This window comes from Trachinotus anak, unplaced genomic scaffold, assembly GCF_046630095.1.
Source record: "Trachinotus anak isolate AG129_WGS33_773 ecotype Australia unplaced genomic scaffold, CSIRO_AGI_Tana_v1 ptg000004l, whole genome shotgun sequence".
Taxonomy (NCBI): Eukaryota; Metazoa; Chordata; class Actinopteri; order Carangiformes; family Carangidae; genus Trachinotus; species Trachinotus anak.
Genome location: NW_027273855.1, coordinates 25,046,595 through 25,058,193, shown reverse-complemented (window position 1 = coordinate 25,058,193; position 11,599 = coordinate 25,046,595). Strand labels below are relative to the sequence as shown.

At 45.2% G+C, this 11,599-nt stretch overlaps 2 protein-coding genes across 2 annotated transcripts; both read left to right on the top strand.

Moving 5' to 3' along the window:
- The first annotated feature begins 1,886 nt into the window (after window positions 1–1,886).
- Window positions 1,887–5,073, top strand: tuba1a (tubulin, alpha 1a). Its single transcript, XM_071477412.1, has 4 exons — window positions 1,887–2,021; window positions 3,093–3,315; window positions 3,427–3,575; window positions 3,691–5,073. Exons 1-4 carry the CDS (start codon window positions 2,019–2,021, stop codon window positions 4,669–4,671), a joined length of 1,356 nt encoding a protein of 451 aa, XP_071333513.1. The 5' UTR covers window positions 1,887–2,018; the 3' UTR covers window positions 4,672–5,073.
- Window positions 5,074–8,190: 3,117 nt separating this feature from the next.
- Window positions 8,191–11,153, top strand: LOC139621128 (tubulin alpha-1C chain-like). The gene is made up of 4 exons (XM_071477406.1): window positions 8,191–8,352; window positions 9,497–9,719; window positions 9,835–9,983; window positions 10,099–11,153. Exons 1-4 carry the CDS (start codon window positions 8,350–8,352, stop codon window positions 11,074–11,076), a joined length of 1,353 nt encoding a protein of 450 aa, XP_071333507.1. The 5' UTR covers window positions 8,191–8,349; the 3' UTR covers window positions 11,077–11,153.
- Window positions 11,154–11,599: the final 446 nt, after the last annotated feature.

Genomic DNA, 11,599 nt, shown 5'->3' with positions numbered 1-11,599 from the left:
ATTTCATGACATTTTAATTATTCATATATGAATCCATGAACAAATGTGGTCCGGAACAAGGCCAGGCCCACTTCACCGTAGCCTGAGGAGAGGCATCAGATACAGCCTAAAACTGGAGCCAACCGTTTCAGCTCTGCTCTGACTGCATCTGAATTGTACTGCTGCAGTAAACTCCACCCGTCTGGTTCCTAAAAACAAACACTGGGGATACCAGTTAACTGAACTGAGGTCTGCTTCACATCAGACGCTGTTCCCATCTCCAAGAGTGACATCAACATTATTACAGCCATTACACACATTAGCTGATTTTATCCAGGCTGCAGCTGCAGGTAGCCTACAGCAGCACCTGCAGTAGGCCACAGAGATCAGCTTCTCTTAACTGTGCATCTCAACATGTGGCGTATTTTAAGCAGCCCCACATTCAGAGAGGTACCATTTCTGCCCCTGGGAGAACTGTTGTCATAGAGTTTCCTTTGTTGTTAGCAACCAAGGTGCTTTACTGTCTGTTAGTCTGCTGGGTCATTTTGGAGGCTCATTCAAGAACAGTTTATGGTCTTGTTCACTGAAAGCTGACACCAACAAAGCTGTTACACACATCCAGTTACATTACTGTCTGCAGAAGGAGCGAGCTTCTATATGAACTACAACTGTCCTGACGAACAATGCATGGACAGAAAAGCTGATGCACAATGATACCATGCATCTTGTGTCGCAGAGGCCACACCCAGCCATCCTCATGACAAAATATTTTTTTCTCCATCAGTTTTATAGGACGAAAACACCTGCGCTTGTAGGCGCCAGCGAGTGTGTTTCCTTACAGACGGTGGGCAGGACATGAGGGTGAAGGATTTGGGGAACGGGCTGGTTGAGGCGCCTCACATCCCCCCACAGAGGCAGCTGCAGTGCCGCCCATTAATGCTGCTATTTAAGCTGGGCCACGTGACTACCAGATAAAGGCAGTCTATGTGGATACTAGGTTGTATCCAGGCAACTCCATTATTCATTTCCTAGCAACCGTTAAATCTTGGGAGGAGGGCTGGGGGTTGGGCGTCTGTGGCTCTCTGTGGCCTACATGTCCCTCATCTGTGACTGGGCAGTTTGACCTCTTTTATCTGGAGAAGACTGAAAAATAAGATCACAATGCTGGAAATAAATGTCAGTAAAACTCCCAGCCATCATGTTAAGACAGCCTCTTCAATGATTTGGAGACTGCTTGATAAAATGATGTATAACAGGTATCATAGGAGACAACAGAAGACACATGGGCAGAGCTAAAATGCACTGAAGATATAATAGTAAAGCTTTTTTTTTTATAACACAGTCTATTTGGAAATAGATTTTAAAGGACTTAAGACATTTTATGTCAATGACAGATACATATATTTCTTGATATTGTCTTTGGGCTGCATAACAAATTATACCAAGCTTTGTGTAGCATGTGTATAACTCTGCAGTGTGTAAGTTTGAAATCCATATAATATTGTGACTATGATGATATAGTTATTATAGTGCCATATTCTCAAATACAGGCTGTTTATTCTACCCCGCTCTGCTCTTATCTGTTCTGTTCTATTACAAGCTATTTCAAGTGTTAGTCTGTTTGGATGCGTTTTTAATGTGGGGGTGTATCCAGACTCTTCGCGACATGGCACACTGGGCCTGCCTGGTCCCAGCATGTTGAAAATTACGCAGCATTTTTCCTCACAATAAGAGGCGCCATGCTTGCAGCACAATAACGGGAGGAGGTCGGGATTCGGGTGGGGTCTGGGAGGCGGTCCTTAGCGCCGGAGAACTGTTCGTCCAATGGGAAGACGCGGACAGCTCGGAAGCGTCAGACTGACGGGGAATTGACCAATGGCGTCGCAGCAGCCGCCGGCGCCGGGGCTGCACTTGCATATAAACCACTGTCCATCCTCATGTGCGCCATTATCTCTTACATCGACCCCATAACTGTCGAATTGTAAGACTCCCTGTCGAGGAGCTTCTTCAACCCTCCAGAGCGACTAAATCATAACAAAATGGTAAGAACTTTAAAAAAAAAAACTTTGATAAATAGACTTATTTGAGGTATCCATCTTGCTTCCATTCTTCAGGGATGTGACTTGTGGGTTTGGGGAGGAAAGGAGTCCGGGGAGGGGGCTTCAACATGAGAGATGGAGGCATCCAAAGACGTGATTTTAGCTCTTAAACAAGTAAATGTTCGTGTTTGTTGTGAGCTTTGGTGCGGGGGAGATGACCTGGCGCGCTTTGGATGGGTACGTGGCGGGCAGGCTGAACAAAAGAGGTTTTCAGTGTGAGCAGGATGAATAATGAAGGCTCCGGTCCAACCGCCGACTCTGCGGTATTTTGTCCCCGGCCCCGGCGTGACTAAGCCCCGGTCGTCACTCGTCATGACAGCGCTGCACTGGCAGGGAGGATGCGCATAAAGGGTACCAGCTTGAGGTGCCCCACACCCAGAGAAACCCCATCCTCAGGGGGGGTGGATGAAATGCCCTGTCAGCATGGCGCAAGGCGTTAAAAATGCATGCTAGTAACGGACCCTGATGGCTACTGCGCTAATGCAGGGTCAGCAGGGAGCAGTAACTGTTGTTTTACGTTTTCCTATCACCTCATTAAACTTTTTTTATTTATTTATTTTTATTTTTTAAATACACCTTTAACTTAATCTCTATTCAATTCATGTAGTTTTATTGCTATGAACAAAAATATGTTGCTAACGTTTCCCACAGACGTCACCCGTTGCTGGAGTCTAGGGCTTGTCGCATAGCAACGCAGTCCCGGGCGCACAGTGAGCCCGTCAGAAGCTGTTCGACCGTTAACCAGGCCGCCATTGATCGGTGGTTGCTAATCAAATGAGATTTCCATTTCCAATAAAAATGCAACAGATGAACAACTATTGAGTTGACGAGTTACTTACATCAAAAGATTAATTCATTAATTTGGAAGGATAGCCTTTATAGGAGACTTTAATGATAATTAAAAAAAAAACAAACAAAGTTTATATTGCAGTTATTGTAGTAGATTACATGTAAAAGGTAATGGTGTTATTAAAATAAAACAACAATAACCTGTCTTATTTTATCTTTCCACAGCGTGAGTGTATCTCCATCCACGTTGGTCAGGCTGGTGTCCAGATCGGCAATGCCTGCTGGGAGCTTTACTGCCTGGAGCATGGGATCCAGCCGGACGGACAGATGCCCAGTGACAAGACCATTGGAGGAGGAGACGATTCCTTCAACACCTTCTTCAGCGAGACTGGAGCTGGAAAGCACGTCCCCAGAGCTGTGTTTGTCGACCTGGAGCCCACTGTCATCGGTGAGTGTCATCACTTTTCCCTGGACATTAATTTAGGCAAATTAAAGTAACGTGTGAAAGTAGTTTCACAGCAACTGATTCGATGTCTGTGTTTTTTTTTTTTCCCTGCAGATGAGGTGCGCACTGGGACCTACCGCCAGCTGTTCCACCCTGAGCAGCTGATCACTGGTAAGGAGGATGCTGCCAACAACTACGCCCGTGGACACTACACCATCGGCAAAGAGATCATTGACCTGGTGCTGGACAGGATCCGCAAACTGGTGGGTAGCTTCATACCAGGAGGAGTTCATTTCTGAATTTGACTCAAAATATCAAAGTAAACCCTAAGACTGTATCTCGTGTGTTTGATCAGTGTGTCTCCCTCTCTGTCCTCAGGCTGACCAGTGCACTGGCCTTCAGGGCTTCCTGGTTTTCCACAGCTTCGGAGGTGGCACCGGCTCTGGTTTCACCTCCCTGCTGATGGAGCGTCTGTCCGTCGACTACGGCAAGAAGTCCAAGCTGGAGTTCTCCATCTACCCAGCTCCCCAGGTGTCCACCGCTGTGGTGGAGCCCTACAACTCCATCCTGACCACCCACACCACCCTAGAGCACTCTGACTGTGCCTTCATGGTAGATAACGAGGCCATCTACGATATCTGCCGTAGGAACCTCGATATCGAGCGTCCTACCTACACCAACCTGAACAGGCTAATTGGTCAGATTGTGTCCTCCATCACTGCTTCCCTTCGTTTCGATGGTGCCCTCAATGTTGATCTGACAGAGTTCCAGACCAACTTGGTGCCATACCCCCGTATCCACTTCCCTCTGGCCACCTACGCCCCAGTCATCTCAGCAGAGAAGGCGTACCATGAGCAGCTCTCAGTGTCTGAGATCACAAACGCCTGCTTCGAGCCAGCCAATCAGATGGTGAAATGTGACCCTCGCCACGGTAAATACATGGCCTGCTGCCTGTTGTACCGTGGTGATGTGGTGCCCAAAGATGTCAACGCTGCCATCGCCACCATCAAGACCAAGCGCACCATCCAGTTTGTGGACTGGTGCCCCACTGGTTTCAAGGTTGGCATCAACTACCAGCCTCCCACTGTGGTTCCTGGTGGAGACCTGGCCAAGGTGCAGAGGGCTGTGTGCATGCTGAGCAACACCACTGCTATTGCAGAGGCCTGGGCTCGGCTTGACCACAAGTTCGACCTGATGTACGCTAAGCGTGCCTTTGTTCACTGGTATGTGGGTGAGGGTATGGAGGAGGGAGAGTTCTCTGAGGCCAGAGAGGACATGGCAGCTCTGGAGAAGGATTATGAGGAGGTCGGAGTCGACTCTATTGAGGGTGAGGGAGAGGAGGAAGGAGAGGAATATTAAAAGGGAAATGAAGGCACTTAACAGGAAATAATTGATTCCATTTGCTCTTAAATACATTCCAAAAAGAAATGTTTGTCTACTAATTTGGCAGTTTAGAACAACACTCCAGAAAATGTTGAGTTTGGATGTTAAGTTCCTGTGACAGGAAGGCCAGAGGGAGCGTTACCAGATTGTACGTTGGAAGTAGGAAGGAGTTTACTCTTTGGAGGGTGAGAAAGAGGAGCACTGAAAGGGACGTAAAGCACTAGTGACACAGGAAAAAATTGCTTTGCATTTTTTCTTAAGGGCATTCCAAAAAGAAATGTTTGTCTATCAAATATACGTTAATATTTTCAGACTGCAAAATCCGAAATAATGTCAGTTTGGCTCTGTTCTGAATAAATTTCCTGTAACATATAAAAAGTTGTCTGTGTTGTTTTTATATATTTTGTTTAAGAATGAACAATAACCATTCGTAAGGAGTGATTAGTCTTTCAAACACTTCAAATTCTGAATCCTGCACCATCTGATGTTATCAGATCAGGAAATTGTAGACTTCACAGTGCACCAATAAACATGTACTACTGATCACATTTTGCAGTATTTATAGTACCCACAGTGTTTATGTGTACCCACACCACTTTAAACACTTCAAATCAGTGAGTTTTTCTCTCACCGGATTTATAGTGTTATAGTTTTGGTTTTTTTAAATTACGAGCTTTGATTTTAAAAAGCATAAAACCAACAAGAAGTGTCTCAGTATGGTGCTGGGCCACAGTGAACTGCCAGAACAGCTTCAGTACTCATTGGCATCAATTCTACAAGTCTCTGAAATCCACTGGAGGGATGGACACCATTCTTCCAAAAGGTATTCTTTCATCTGGTGTTTGGATGATGGTGCTGGAGAGCACTGTCTGACACATCGATCCAAAATCTGCCGCAGGAGTTTAGAGATCTGGTGTCTGTGATGGTCGTAGCATATGATTCATGTAATTTTCATGCTCATCAAGACAATGTGGTGTAACGGGGAGATCCCAGATGATCAGATGATCTTCAGTGCATTCTGATAAATACTGATCAGGTGCACCCAGCTGCACTAAGGCTAACTGCCTATCAGGACCTGAAGGGAGACAAATCACAGGCAGGAACTAAGGAGAAGACAACACTAGTTTTTTTTCTCTGTCTAGTAGTTTTGCATCTCATTTCAGTAGTTTTGTGTCTCCTTTTAGCCATTTTACATCTCTCTTTAATCACTTTATGACTCTTGTCATGTCTCTTCATGTCATTTTTAGTGTCTTTTTAGTCATTTTGTATCTGTATCTTGTTTTGTGTCTCCTTGTGGTTATTTTATGCTCTGGTCCAGTGGCCGTGGGCCTGCACCATAACAAGACAGTGCAGTTCACTTTTGTGCCAGCAGAGGACTCTGAAGCATTCATGACAGCAACAAATACAAGTGAGTTGAACTTCAGGAGTCGGTTCATCTGGATTATAAAACATTTTATTACTTTTCTCTGCTGGTATCAATGTATGCAGGCGGTTTTGCTTTAATTTGCCCATATTTTCTAAGATTTCTGAAGGTTTCTGCCACCAGCCTATTACTGTTGAAATGAATGGAATTTGTTTGTGTTTGCTTGGCCTAAAAAGTAATTAGAATACCCAACAGCATCATTTTAAGCACTTGCAGTCAGAAGTATTTAATGTAGTGCCGTAAAACAGTGGAGCTGTTACCTGTATCTGTTTACTAATGTAGGTTGTTTATATTCTAATGACCTGTGTTTCATTGTGCTGAGTGAGAATGTGCCTTTGAGAAACCTATTGGAGCTCACTGCTTCACTTTGAGGACTTTGTTACTGCAATAGATATGTCCTTAGTAGCATGTTTATTTCTTTGATCTGATATAAACAAACCATCATTCTAATCTAACTGATATCTAACCAATCACAGTGAAGAAAAGGAAGGCTATCTCGGTAAATGGGGACCTCTGGTGGTGGGAAAGCATGGAAGCGAGACAAAGGTTGACGCCTCAAGGCTTCATGCGCCAGAAGAAGTTGACGTTGTAAGAAAATGGATGTGAAATGAAAAAACACCCTTTTAAGATTGGCTGTCACAGAGAAATGTTTTCCTCTTTCAGCAAAAAAACCCAAAAAACAGCAGGGTCTCTGTGTATCTATCAGTCCCTTGACTTTGAAAATAAATTTTATTGTAAGAGGGGTTCAGGAGGTTGAGCAGGTCATCGGCTTATCGGAGAGTCGGTGGCCCGGTTCCCTGCTCCTCCAGTCTGCACCTCAGTGTCCTTGGGCAAGATACTGAAGCCGAGTGTATCATCATTGGGATTCAGTATCTGTGAGTGTGTGTGAGATAGATAAGCACAGTGTTGAGTGGTCGATAAGACAAAAAAAAAAGAGAAATATAAGTGCAGTCCACTGAAGAAGGTTAATGATGGTTAGAAACCTTTGAATTACTTTTTTTTTTTTTTTAATAAGATTTAGTTTGAGGTGTTTTAATGCACATTTTGCAGGAGAAGACAATGAGACTCAGAAACAAACCTTTGGAAAAACATTTTATATCTAAGGTGGTTGGCCAGCAAAGAGGGAGTTTTTCATCTAGAACAAAGGATTGGCGTGTTTATGTACGTTACTTCAAGGACATCTGAGATTATGAGGAAAAAGAAACTCTGGTCTGATGAGATACTGAACTCTTTTACTCCTCATGACCGGACTAATGCCAACCCTACAGTGATTTTATTTTGAAGAAAAAGTGAAGCGTTGTGAATACTTTATGAAAAGAGTAGTGGAGTACGATATTTATTCAAGAAATGTAGGGTAGTAAAGTATGAAGTGTCTGTGGTGTCGCTGCTCTATGCAAAGGCCAGATGATGGGTAGTATGGGCACTGGAAACCTTTAAAAAGATGTTTCATAAAGCCTGGTCAGCAGGTCGGAGTACGTGCTCAGAAGATGATATTTCATTAACAAAATACTACAAAACAGAAGAAAAAAAAATAATAAAAAAAAAAATCTAAGCCATAACAAACAAGTTTTAAAACTGCAGCCTCACAGCTCTATCCCGCTCTATCTCTCTCTCTCCCTTTGACCACTGAATGCCTTGTATTTAATCTTCTACTTCACCTAAGTGGAGCATACCATCATCTCAGGTAAGTCTGGGGGTGAGCTAAAATGCTAGACAGCCCAAGCACCTCAAACCCCACACTACCACAACACACACTAAATCCTCCTAAAAGGGCCTGTTTCCTCTCTCCCTGGCTGATTAACCCCACTCTCAGACAGACAACTGAAAATACACATAACAAACAACTGCAACTCGGGTGGGCGCACAAGCTTTAGCACTAATACTAGAAAAATGTGTGCAAACTTCTTCTTTTCCTTTTAAGCCGAGGTCCGTGAACGCACCATTTGTGACTCCCACGTCGGATTGCTTCACTTTCCGGCGGAGTTCGTGGCGTTTCAAGGAAGACGATGACGATTCCACTTTAGCCAATAGGAAAAGGGCTCACATCACCTCTTAGCCAATCGGCTTCAGCGGCTCTTTTTCCGCCGGGTCGGAGAATATAAAAGCCCCGCCCAGCCGCAGCCCGTCAGTTACTTCTTGCACAGGACGCTTAAAGCCCGACTTGTGAGAGCTAACGTCGCCTCTTCCTCTTTTTAATCCTTCCTCCTCCGGACTTCACAGCTTCAGCAAACATGGTGAGTGTGGACAAGACGCTTTCTTTACTTATCGTGTTTATTTAACCGAAATCAAAGCTCCGGAAAGTGTTGTGATGTGGCAACATAGTTTGACTCTGATCAGCTTCCAGAAGCAGCTCAACTTGTTCACTTTTTTTTTTTTTTTTTTTTTTTTTTTTTTAGCTTAAAACCAGAACAGAAGTAAAAAATTAAAAATAAAAATAAAAAGATAATAATCAAACTTCATCTTCAGCCCGACGTGTTTAACCGTGATTTGGGTGAATTAAAGTGTGAACCGACAGGACACAGCCTTAATTCAGGTTCAGTCATGGTTGCCAGTTTCCTGCTTTTTCCGTCTGCACATTGACCCAGTTGGCGAAGGTCACTGTGCTTTCAGCCCTCAGCTCTCCCGCCTGTCTGCAGGGCCCGGTGTGGGTGGACTTTAACTAAATGAACCCCAGCACACAGATAAGTAAAGCTACAGAGGACCCCCAGATTTAAAAGGACCCCTGAATTTTTGTGGTTGTCTGTTTTTGTTTTTAAACCTGGACTCTAACTGTGAAATATTAACTCACTTCATGTAGAGACATAAACCCAGTTACCCCAGAGGTCGACTGGGTGGGTGGGGGCCCAGGCCCCGGTCAGTAATCCATCCATGGGGCCTGGCCTCTATGAAACTGCAACCACAGGCTTTTCAAACAAAACCTATTCATTAAAAGCTTTATGGGGCTTTTATATTTAATCTTTCGTGTTGCACACTGTTTAGGCCGACTTTTGTTGAATCGCAGCTGTGTTTGGTTCGTTCCACCGCAGAATTTTGTTCTCAAGACAAGCTTTTCTCTCTGAAGCACATTGTGTCAGGGTAGCTGAACGAGTCAGGTGACACAAGTCATGATGCTCTGGTATCTGGCTCTTTACAAAAGAGCCTTTTTCCTCCTCCTCAGATCACACATTAGCTCCAGAGCAAGTTGTCAACATGTGATGAGAAGCTCTCGGCACCTAGTTAGTCAAAAAATAGCAGAAGAACCTTTTTTTAAAGACAGTTTTTCAACAAACCACGCCCACTTAATTCCCCTCTTTAAGAATTTGTGACAAAATAAATGCACACAAATAACTTTTTTCTTTTTTTTTTCTTTTTTTTTAAATTTTTTTTTTCCCCCCACAGCGTGAATGTATCTCAGTGCACGTTGGTCAGGCTGGTGTCCAGATCGGCAATGCCTGCTGGGAGCTTTACTGCCTGGAGCATGGGATCCAGCCGGACGGACAGATGCCCAGTGACAAGACTCTCGGAGGAGGAGACGATTCCTTCAACACCTTCTTCAGCGAGACTGGAGCTGGAAAGCACGTCCCCAGAGCTGTGTTTGTCGACCTGGAGCCCACTGTCATCGGTGAGTGTCATCACTTTTCCCTGGACATTAATTTAGGCAAATTAAAGTAACGTGTGAAAGTAGTTTCACAGCAACTGATTCGATGTCTGTGTTTTTTTTTTTTTTTCCCCTGCAGATGAGGTGCGCACTGGGACCTACCGCCAGCTGTTCCACCCTGAGCAGCTGATCACTGGTAAGGAGGATGCTGCCAACAACTACGCCCGTGGACACTACACCATCGGCAAAGAGATCATTGACCTGGTGCTGGACAGGATCCGCAAACTGGTGGGTAGCTTCATACCAGGAGGAGTCCATTTCTGAATTTGACTCAAAATATCAAAGTAAACCCTAAGACTGTATCTCGTGTGTTTGATCAGTGTGTCTCCCTCTCTGTCCTCAGGCTGACCAGTGCACTGGCCTTCAGGGCTTCCTGGTTTTCCACAGCTTCGGAGGTGGCACCGGCTCTGGTTTCACCTCCCTGCTGATGGAGCGTCTGTCCGTCGACTACGGCAAGAAGTCCAAGCTGGAGTTCTCCATCTACCCAGCTCCCCAGGTGTCCACCGCTGTGGTGGAGCCCTACAACTCCATCCTGACCACCCACACCACCCTAGAGCACTCTGACTGTGCCTTCATGGTAGATAACGAGGCCATCTACGATATCTGCCGTAGGAACCTCGATATCGAGCGTCCTACCTACACCAACCTGAACAGGTTGATCAGTCAGATTGTGTCCTCCATCACTGCTTCCCTTCGTTTCGATGGTGCCCTCAATGTTGATCTGACAGAGTTCCAGACCAACTTGGTGCCATACCCCCGTATCCACTTCCCTCTGGCCACCTACGCCCCAGTCATCTCTGCTGAGAAGGCGTACCATGAGCAGTTAACAGTGTCTGAGATCACAAACGCCTGCTTCGAGCCAGCCAATCAGATGGTGAAATGTGACCCTCGCCACGGTAAATACATGGCCTGCTGCCTGTTGTACCGTGGTGATGTGGTGCCCAAAGATGTCAACGCTGCCATCGCCACCATCAAGACCAAGCGCTCCATCCAGTTTGTGGACTGGTGCCCCACTGGTTTCAAGGTTGGCATCAACTACCAGCCTCCCACTGTGGTTCCTGGTGGAGACCTGGCCAAGGTCCAGAGGGCTGTGTGCATGCTGAGCAACACCACTGCTATTGCAGAGGCCTGGGCTCGGCTTGACCACAAGTTCGACCTGATGTACGCTAAGCGTGCCTTTGTTCACTGGTATGTGGGTGAGGGTATGGAGGAGGGAGAGTTCTCTGAGGCCAGAGAGGACATGGCAGCTCTGGAGAAGGATTATGAGGAGGTCGGAACTGATAGTATGGGTGACGACGATGATGAAGGAGAGGAGTATTAAAAGACATCCATTCCCTTCTGTTGATCTGTGATCCGTGCCTTTTATTGATGTGAAAAATAAAAGCTTGTTCATAGACTGCACTGTTTTCTTTTTGTACTCATTCCACAGGACAGAGGTGCTGTTGCACTGTTAGTAGTTAAAGCTTTTTAAATAGAGCTGTGCATATTGATGACGCAGCACTCAAACTGGTTGTAAAACAGTTTTTGTTCAAGGCACCGTTAAACACGAGCACATCTAGAGTGTATTAATTTGGTTTTGACTTCTGGCTTTGACTATAGAAATGATCCATAGAGCAGTCGGATGATCTTGTTGCTCTCCTCACTTTGGTCACCTGGGGGCAGTGGTGTTCAGCAGATGATTTGCCTCCACGCTACAGCAGCAGACATCAAAGTCAAAATTGTTGCAGGAAGCCTGTAGTTTTAAATGACCTTTACAGCATCAGATGTTCTCAGTGTAACATTTGCAGGTTTCATTTTTGCTAATTTAAGGTGTAATTTGTGCTTTTCTGTGAGAACTGCCTGAG

Coding starts and splice junctions, on each gene's coding strand:
- LOC139621128 (XM_071477406.1), top strand. Junction 9,720..9,834: donor CCTGGAGCCCACTGTCATCG/GTGAGTGTCATC, acceptor TTTCCCCTGCAG/ATGAGGTGCGCACTGGGACC. Junction 9,984..10,098: donor TGGACAGGATCCGCAAACTG/GTGGGTAGCTTC, acceptor CTCTGTCCTCAG/GCTGACCAGTGCACTGGCCT.
- tuba1a (XM_071477412.1), top strand. Junction 3,316..3,426: donor CCTGGAGCCCACTGTCATCG/GTGAGTGTCATC, acceptor TTTTCCCTGCAG/ATGAGGTGCGCACTGGGACC. Junction 3,576..3,690: donor TGGACAGGATCCGCAAACTG/GTGGGTAGCTTC, acceptor CTCTGTCCTCAG/GCTGACCAGTGCACTGGCCT.